We start from the raw sequence: 10230 nt of genomic DNA on the forward strand, positions 1-10230 counted from the left end.
GTAAGCTGTCTACTACTATAGCCATTATGTTAATGATTTTTTTCCCACTTTGCATCACTCGGTGAATGCTAGGATACAGTGATGCAACTCTACACTAATGAGATTACGGATAGGCATATATTTATATAAAATGGCAGACACTGAATAACATCAGTGTGATTTAAATTTTTGTCTATTAAAATATTATTTTAAATGGATACGGTTAAGGTAAACTTCTCAAAGGAAACAGAATTTGTAATATATACTAATACATAACAAGGACAACAAATGTGTTTCCACCACACTAGAAATCTTAAGACTGATGGCAGCAGTGTTTTTTTCTAAACAAGCATTCTTCTGCTGTGTTTGCTGCTGGAAGCATGCAAGACAGCGTATCACAAAAAGCTTAAGCACTAGCACGGCTCGCTGATCTATCTTCTTCTCCCAAGCTAAGCTACATTCACAGTAAGAATGCACGTCTTAAAATCTGGCCCTTAAAATCAGTGGGAGTTTTGTCATCAGTATCTTCCATGTGAAACTTCCCTTAGCATGTACGTTTATAAACCTTTTATTTTAATAACTTTTTTTAGTGATTCAAATACTTCAAATACATACAAGACTGGACTGTGTCCATCCAGCATAACTACATCAGGCTACTTTTGAATTTAAGCTTTCATTAAATACAGTAGAAAAGCAGCTATCCAGTCATCAAAGACCCCAGACACTCACCCCAGAAGTCAAATGACTTCTTGCTCTGCACACCTACGCAGCCACACAAGCTCATGCTGGAAAAGTGATGTGATTGCCCTGCTGAGTAATGGGAAGGCGGCTTTTTCTGCAGGGTGGCTGCGCATCGTCTCGCTCCTGCCCTGCCACCAGCAGTATTTGAGAAATGGTGATGCAGATCTGTAAGTCTTTAAAGCCTACTATAAAAAGCAAGCGCGTGCGCGCGCACGCACACACACAAAGCTTTTCATTAAATAGAAGCTTACAGTACTTCAGAAATGGAAGGGAAACACTGGTATTGCCATTGTATAGGTTGAGGAAACAGACATAAAAGGACAGGGCACAGGCTCGAGACAGATCATAAGGCTGGGTTCAGTGCCCAGCTGTGCACTGATGTAATGAAGTAGCCTCAAGCGCTGTTTATCAAACTTCTCTAACACCACACTATTTTAGTTAGAAACCTTATTAGTGACACATGCAAGTATTTATATTTTTAAAATATGACTTTCCTTTTGCGTTCTTTCAAGTTGCATTCTTAAGTGTATTAGAACAAGGACACAGGATAGCGTAGCAAAAAGAAGTATTCAGCCCAACCCCACCATAACTACATTTTACAGATGGATTTAAACTTTGCTCATTCTAGCAGATGAAACCAGATTTATTTTGCTTCCTTTCTGGACACTAGCAAAACTGCTTGGTAGAATACATTTTGCTACTGAAAGAAACATGCTGCAGCGACCATTCATACTGCTGTGTAACACTGTATTTGCTGAAAGCAATAATCCGGTGAGCGATATCAGATTATTAGCAGACAGCAGCAAGGGTAATGTTGTCACCTTCCCTTGAATTTCAAGACACACAGCTCAATCCTACTCTTGAGGACTTCAGTGATACAGCATATTGAGTCATCAGATCAATAAAGAATGAGTATTTCCAAATGGCAAACTATATGCAGATTAACAGGCTCAATTAAAAGGCACTTATTAAAAAAATAACATGTCTAAAAAGGGCAACAGGTCTGACAAAACAATCCAGAATCTGATTACTTACTGTGCAAAATACTAGAGAAGTTATGCTAGATATGTGAGGACAAATTTTATCTTAGGATGTTAAAACCAATGAAATTAAAATTCAATTTATATATATAATGCTGAACTGGCAATGCTCAAACAATCAGTAATACATTATCAATAAATATCTGCAAGAATTATCAAGCATATTTCTTTCCCTACCATGCAACAGCAGCTTAAAAATCCTGAAAGGTGACTACAACCATAATTTTTTTAAAAGTTTTGGTAAAATTTTCTCCAGGTATTGCCAGAATGTTTGGATCTTTAATCCCCATGTGCCTATATTTGGTTCTAGTACTACACTTCCTATTCATCCAGGCCCCTCAGTGACTTTGTTTTGAAGACTGAGGTCCTTGATAGTGCTTAATACCAAATAATACAAGAATAACATGCAATTGCATTTCTGTGCCAAAGATTTAAAACAGAGTAACAGAATTAAGCTCCAACGGCTTAAAAAACCTTGAGCACTTGAGTAGTTCCACTAGAGTCGATAGATCTTCTCACAAAAACATTTGTGCTCCAGTGAATGTCTGGATTGGGACCCCAATGTTTCTAAAAGGGGGGGCTGGGGGGGGTGTGGAAGTGTAAATCCTACCAAATGATATGTATAAACAGACAGAAATACATGATTAGAGGCCATACTTATTTCTGTCCACACAAAACTACTCTTTGGCTATGGGCAAAGAATTCTGAGAATATATCAGTAAAATGGCGTTTAAAAATTTTACAGTCCTAGAAAAGTTCCTTATTATATTTCCTAAGAGCGAAAGTGAATGTATCGCAAATTTTCATCTATTAAACAAGCCAGCAAGCAGCCCACTAGGTAGCCCAACGTTTGCTAAGCAAACAGCCTTAAAAGTTTTCTCCTAAAACTATGATTTTTATTCATCGGCTTTTGAACTTGTTTCACTTATGAAATCTACAGAGGTGGGTTTTTGGTTTTGTTTTGTTTTGTTTTTTAATGGTAAGTGATGCTTTAATACTGGTTACCAAACAAATTAACTCTTTCCAGGAAAACTATGCTTTATTATGTATTTTTTCTTGCTTCCGTTTACAACCATGCTGAAAAGCACAGACATATTGATGAATCAGTTACACAGTTCTTTTTGACTACAAGTGTGCAGCTCGTTTTTCTTACTGATGTGTTTCAGAAACCAATCAGAAGTCCTCAAACCCATGATTTCACAGTATTTATAATCATCTATCAAAATGACCCGCTTTTTAGAGACCATTTCAAACAAGCACATATGATTTATGATATTTAGATATGTTTAAAATAAATTCTCTGGAGATGTAACTTTTCATTGCTTGCATGTTGAGAATAGGTAGGTTATAAAAGATGTTAAAACACTGGAAAAAAGAGTGTTGTTTTCTTTTCATGTGATTTGTCAATGAACAGAAACCATCAGAACAGCTATTGAAACACTGGATTCCTGAAACGTTTTTGTAGGTTTAACAGCAGTGTTTCTATATGATACTATTGTGAATACAGTCAAATACATGAATAGATGAATAGCTGTTATTACTTGCTAGCCATTCCTTGGAAATCTGTGCCGTGTAAAAACATTTTTCCATGTCAAACTTCCCCAAAAAAAAAAAAAAAAAAAAAAAAAGGAAAAAAGCTTCTCATGCCTGGGGGCATGTGTTTAATTACATTAGACTTTAACTGGAATCAAATTTACTTATAACATATATTTATCTGTCACAATTAAATGTTTGAATAGTTGTAGTGCTTAGAACTCCTCCAGTAGTACTCAGCCTCTCCTGATCTTTTCATCGTAGTACAGATATTTTTTTCATCATAGCATTTTAGGCTTCCTTAAGGCTAGCAGATTCACTTTCTTTTTGTATTTCTCAGTAAGCCTAGATTACACTTTCTATATAAGCATTAATATGCTTTTCTCCTGACTGAAGTTTTAAGAAACTTTGGACCCAAGTAAGCCAGCTTAGACGATCGCAGTAGTAATTTTGCATTTGATGTGTTCTGCATCGTCTGAGAATCAAAACCTACTCTATAAAACCCAGAAATAAAATGGCCTCAAAAGTCACAGGCAAGTAATGAGAAGGGGAAGCATTAGAAAAATCCAAAATATTCCATATAGAACAACTCGTACCACAAGGCAACAAAGCACTCCAAGAATATGTTTTTGATACACTCAGCATGGTTTCATCCGCACCTCATTAGCACAAAGATAATTCTGACCATTAGTGCACTTTAAAATAAGCGAATTTATTTGCAACCTATCCTCAAATTTAGTATCGTGTTTTTACTCCTACATCCTTGACATACGCAGCGCTGAGTTACGAAGGCAAGGATGCAGATGCCATTACTCACTGCAAAACGTTAACATCTAAAGATTTGTGTGCATCACTCCTCTACTCGTCTGCTAGTTTACTGACCCACTTCTGGGCCTACGCAGGTTGAAAGGAATGTTCTGAAGATAATGAAAGAGAGACTACAAAACCTGGAGACACTGACAGCTGTAGCATGCAGGGGTCGATGACTAAGCAAGCAGTATTTCCCAGTCCTTTACAACAAGAACAGTTGACAATTTCACCCTGTTCTGTAGCAGCCTATTCAATATCTTCAAAGGGAAGTTCCCAAACTGCTTAAAACCTGGGTTAGGGCAAAAGAAAACTGTAAGTCAGACAGTTTATATGAACTACCGCAAAAGCACATTTCACCTTGCTTTCTCAATCCCAAACAAAAGTATAACAGAGCATAGCGCAAAATATTTCTATCCTCCCATTCCCCTGCAACATCTGAATTCCAGTGAAAAAGAGCAAGCACAGGGACAAACACGCAGTCCATCGTCCAAAATTTTGCTCGCCCTCTGGATTTTTGTTTCTAATTTAAAAAAATTACACTCCCACCATCGTAACAAGTAAGTGAAATGGGGTATCTCTGCTGGTAGATTTTCAGAGCATCCATATGGCTGAGCAACAGTTACTAGTTTGGGAGACAAACGATACAAGGAATGATCACGTTTTACTTTCTTTAAACTATCTGTAAACTCAGCGTTATGAATCAGTGTTCCTGATCTTACACTTTCAGAAATAAAAGCAGAGTAGCGCAAGAAAGGGGTAGCCTAAGGTTAATTCAGCTCTGAAATGCGGAACAGATTCAGAAAACACTGAACATTCTGTGGCTTTAAGTGATATTCTTAAGAAGAGGAAATATATCTGTAAATAAGCAAGAGCATTAATAATTGTCTCAGAATGCTGGCACTGAAACTTAAACCGTCTCTCTTCACTTCTTAGTTATTTACTATTAGGTTTTTATACAAACGCCCATTGAAGTAGTTCCAAGTGTGATGAATATGTCTCCAAAAAGCGGGGAAGGCGTGGATGAAATTCTTTCAAGTACAGTAATTTGTTTAAAAAAACAGATTCATGAGAAATAAAGGGGATGATTTTTAATCAAATGAGGGACAATTATGGATGACAAATATAGAAACCCAGTGACTTAAAAATAGTTCTTGCTGCCATACATTAAATATCTAGCACCAGAGTTCAGCATTAATAAAGGGGTGGGGTTAAATGTTCAGTCCAAAACTCAGGCTTTTCCTGAAGAAAAACCAAAGATACAGCAGCTACCCAGCTGTTGTCAAAAGATGCCTATTTTCGGTTTGAGAGATTCGCAATTGTGTGAACGGCCATAGTATTTTTTTCTTATGGGAAGGGAGGAGGAAATAGTCACCTGCCTTGATCTCCAGAAAGTCTTAGAAAGTGAGGTTCGGAGTACAGCGCGAGGTAAGAGTAACCATGGCTAAAGGCTCGACCCCTTGTCCGCTAAATCCAGTGGAAGGCTCCAGTCACTTCAGGGTAAGGTTTGGGACATTCCCCACTGGGTTTTTTTTTTTTTTGTTTGCATTGCAAAATGAAATAAACAGAAAGCGATACAGATACTTCCCTGACAGTGAAAGGGACCGATTTCCTTTTTTCCTTCAGCTTTAAATAGACTGACAAATACAATAAATCCTTACACCGACAGGCATCCAGTTATTTTCCCAGTAGTAATGGGGACTCAAATTTTAGTGTTGCTCGTACACCTCACGAAATCAGAGAGTTCCTTTGATCTCATAAAATGTAAGGAAGATGCAACGAGAGATTTCACCACCAGTTTTAACTAAATACGGCTTTTAATCTTGGAAGAGTTTTCAGCCTGTATACCAGCTACGTAAGATGAAATTCAGTTAAACCCGTTCTGAACTACTGTAAACGTTTCTTAATGTAACGGACAATGAAGAAAACGATGGTATCCTCGAGGGTTATTTTTTAAAATAGTTTCTGTTGCTTACCACTTTACCGTGCTCACAACATTTCGAGTGAGAGAGGTCACGGTTTCAGTCGTGAACTTCATAAATATCTGGAAAAGCCTTTCACTTTCTCTTCCTCGATAACAAACGATTCGCTACGCCTGCTCTTGAGTTTTCAAACTGTTGAGCTCTCGCTTTTTCAAGTGCCTCCTGCCTGTCTCAGTATATTTTTGGTGACCCCCCGGTTTATGTGCGCCCTAACGGAAGTGCCATCAGTCGCGTTGCCTTCGCCGAGTGGCTTTTGTCAGAGCGGGACTTTGACAGGCTTTGCCGTTTTTAAAAGCGGAGATTATGTCAAGGTTTTTTTTGCACGCTCAGGGATGCCAAATCATCGCCCTGGAATGACTACATGTTTTTATGCTCGTCTTTAAGTAAGAATTGCAGTGATTTGAAAAGTCAGGCAGCTCCTTCCTTCCCTCCGCCCCCGCCACCAGCAAACTGCAGTTTTCTATCTCTATTTCTAAAACTCCCCTTCGCCCCTTCGCTTTACAGACTCCAAATTTTGCCCCTTCCACGCCGAGGATTCGATGCAGGCGCAGCCAGGGCAGCAAGGCATCAACTGCTCTCCCGAATCCCCACTTCCAAGGCAGGGTTTCCAAGCGTTGTGCAATCGCCTCGGGACCGCAGGCAGCTCCGCGGCGAAGGGGCGGAGGGGAAGGAGCGCGCTATATTCTGAATTTTGAAGCAGAGGTGGCGTATCGGGCAGGGGGGAGGGGGCCGCGGGACCAGATGCTAAAATCCTCCCCAAAACTACAAACGTTTCTCCCCTTGCCCGTAGGCAACTCTCCCCCCCACACACCGCCACCACCTTGATTCCATGCTCTATCACGTGCTGGATTTTTCCTTTTTATTTCCCCGCTCCCGTAGCCCTAAGCAAGCTCGCTGTAGCGATGGGGATCCCGAGGGCGCCTTCGGAGGGAAGGAGCGGCGCGGCAGCCCGCTGTCAGCGGGCGGCGGGAGCACCGCGGCGGCGGGGGCCCGGCCGCGCCGGGGCCAGCCCAGCCGAGCCGAGCCGGGCCGGGGCCAGCCCAGCCGAGCCCAGCCGAGCCCAGCCGGGCCGGGGCCAGCCCAGCCGAGCCCAGCCGAGCCGCGGCGGGGGACCCGGCGGCCGGCAGCGCTGCTCCCCCCGGCACCCGCCGCCCGGGGGTCCCGCCCCGCAGGGGAAAGCGTGAGCCGTTACCTGAGCTGTCGCTTTTCCTTTTGCCGGACCTCTTCTCTGTTTCCACCGGGGACAGAGCCTGCCTGCCATAGTCCCCTGGCGCACACGCTGCCCCCGTGGGGGTGTTAGTGCCCAGGCTGGAAGAGTTTGAACACAGGACGGGGGGGCTGCTGCCCAGCTCCGGGGGTCCTCCTGAGTCGGGCTGAAGGCAGAGGCTGTGCCTGGCCGCGGCGGGAGGAGACGACATCTGAGGAATGTGCCAGTTCGTCTGCAAAGCCTGGTGCTGCTGTTGCTGGTGGTGGTGGTGGTGGTGATGGTGATGGTGGTGGTGCCCCCTATGATGCTGGCTGGCAAACATGCCCTCCTCATTGGGGTATCCCGCTATTATGCAAGAGGAAGAAGAAGAAGACAGATCAGGGTAGGACATGTGGTCAGATCTTCCATGCAGGGCAAGAGAAGACTGGGAGAAAGGGTGCAAGCTCTGCGCAGTGGCATGGGGGCTGCGCAGGCAGCCAAAGAGTGTGTGATCCATGGCATGCAAGTCTCAGGTTCCAGGCAGGAGAGTTTAGGAAAGATCCAACTTCACCACCCTTTGTCAACTTTCACTGTAAACAGATCGGGGTTGGGATTTTTTTTTCCAAAACGGCAACGACAGACTTTGCAGCAGGCAGCTGAGCTCAGATAATCCAGGTCTTTAGCCCTAGTGGCCAGTCTCCGCTGCATAAACACTCGGACCTAGATGAGCCTTTCTCAGAGCTGCTCAGATGTCAAGAAGTGGGAGAGGTTGAAGCCAATAGAAGGTGGTCCCAGAGAACTGCTCGAAGGGGGAAACAGCTCCGAGAGGTTATAAATACAGTAGTGTGTAATGTGAGCTGGGGGCTGGCTTAGCAACACAGCACTGACCACATGCGAACTCCCTCCAAAACGCCAGCGCCGTCCCCGCGCCGAGCCGCTCCGTCAGCGGGCGGCAGCCCTGCGCGCCCGCGCCCCGGGCGCCCGCGGCAGCGGCGGGGGGGGGGGGGGGGGGCCGGCTCCGCGGGGGCGCAGCCCGCCTCCTCCGGCCCCCGGGCGGGACGCGGGAGCACCCCTCCCCGCCGCGGCGCCCGGCGGGGCTGCCCCGGGGCCGCCGAGGCCGCCCGCGCCCCCCCGGGGCGGATCGGCGGGGCGGGGGGGGGGGGGGGGCGGCGGTGCCCCCGCGGCCCCCGCAGGGCCATCACCGCCCCGTCGGGGCTGACGGGGCCGCTCGGGGTGCGCCGCCCCCCGGGAAGCGGGCAGGCGGGCGCAATAAAGACGTGAAGCGAAATCCGCGGCTTTACCCGGGGGCGGCGGGCGGGGTGCGGGGGGGTGGGGGGGCACCGCCCCCCCTTTCTCCCGGGGGCTGGGGGGCGCTTGGCAGCGCCTCACCTGCGCGCCCAGGTGGGAGGAGGGCGCAGCGCGGCCCGGCGTGCGGGGCTGGGCGGGCCGGGGCCGGGGCCGGGGCCGGGGCCGGCGCCATCCCCCGCGCCGAGGAGCGCGGTGCGGCCGCGGGTGCGGGGCCGTCGCCCCCTCCGCCCGCAGCCGCCGGCCGGCAGGAGCCGCAGCGCTGCCCCGGGCTCCCGCACGCAGCTCCCGCTGTCCCCCCCAGCATCAGGGGGCTGCTTCTGCGCCGGAACCACCGGCGCTCACCGGGCCATCAAGTCTGGGCGGAGAGAGACAAGTCTCCCTTCTTGCCCCCTGCCCCTTCGAAACAAGAACTCGCCTAAGTTTTACTCCCCGTATCTTCATTTGCTTCGTTGCGGTCTTTAGTGGCTCAAGAGGGACAACGTAGAGAGTCTGGGCTTGGCTTTCTTCTTTCTTTCCTCTTTTTTTTTTTTTTTTTTTTTTTTAACATGCGTGTAGTAGAATTAACAGTAGCCACGAAGGCGGCTGCTAACTGGTTTAAATTAGGAGAACGCATTTATTGATCACTGGCCAAAGAGGTGCCCACTGCGGAAACGTTTTTCTTTCTTAGCCCTTCCTCCTCGCTCTACCTTCCTCCTCCTCCTCCTCCCCCAAATCAAAATTAAAAAAAAAAAAAAAAAAAGAAGAAAACCCATTGCTCCTGCAATTTAAGTCTAAATTCTTGGGTCCATGTGCGAAAGATAAAATGAATTTCAATTGCTATTGGAAAAAATCGGGAATTGTATGAGATTTGCAAGAGCTAGTTTCTTAAACGGAAATTGAGTCCTATTTTGTGGGAAATTAGTTTTGCAGACTTTCTAAAAAAAAAAAATCTAAAACTTTTGTTCAGCAGCTGCTCCACTTTTCCCTGCAGTTTCAGACTGAGCTGGAACCTGCAGCAGTCTTTCGACGGTAAGATTTTCCCCCCTTTTCTGACATCTAATGCTTTTTAAAAATTGTCTTTAGATTTAACTGTAAGAACGCGGTCTTTAAAAAGAGAGCGGCGTCCAAAGCAGAAGTTGCTGCCTCTGTGCACTGTGCAAAACTTGATATTTCTTCAGAATAAAGGAAATATACAGTTACAACACTGATGAAATATTTTGTGCTTTTCATTGTGTTTATCGTTTCAATATGTGCTCTAATATTAAAAGAGAGGAGTACAAAGAAAACTCAATGGCTGAACCCCTCTTGGCTTTGCTGACTCGCCGGGCTGCGAGCAGAGGGGTGCCGGCGGCCCTGAGAAACTGGCAGTGCCACGACGCGGTAACGCTGCGAGGTGGCTCCCGGCGCGGTGCGTCGCGCCCGCACCGGCCCCGGCCCCGGCCCCGGCCCCGGCCCCGGCCCGCTCCCCGCCGCGGCGGCCCGGGGGCTGCGGGGGCGGGCGGCGGGGCCGGCCGCGGGCGGCCCCAGGTGGGAGCGCGGGGAGCGGCGGGGCGGCCCCCCCCGGCGGCCGCCCCGCACCGCCCCGCCGCGCCCCGCACCGCCCCGCAGCGCTCCGCTCCCCGCCGCGGCTCTCCAACCTGCTGCTGTCAGCCCGCCCGCCCCGGCCACGGGGGCG

General features: G+C 47.0%; 1 protein-coding gene across 1 annotated transcript in view; it reads right to left on the minus strand.

Annotated features, from left to right (window-relative positions):
- MEOX2 (mesenchyme homeobox 2) overlaps positions 1-7785 on the minus strand; it is a 53299-nt gene extending 45514 nt beyond the window's left edge. Inside the window, exon 1 of the mRNA XM_075706076.1 lies at positions 7275-7785. Within this exon, the coding sequence (XP_075562191.1) occupies positions 7275-7785 (511 nt within the window). The remainder of the gene's footprint in view (positions 1-7274) is intronic.
- Positions 7786-10230: the final 2445 nt, after the last annotated feature.

This window comes from Pelecanus crispus, chromosome 2, assembly GCF_030463565.1.
Source record: "Pelecanus crispus isolate bPelCri1 chromosome 2, bPelCri1.pri, whole genome shotgun sequence".
Lineage (NCBI taxonomy): Eukaryota > Metazoa > Chordata > Aves > Pelecaniformes > Pelecanidae > Pelecanus > Pelecanus crispus.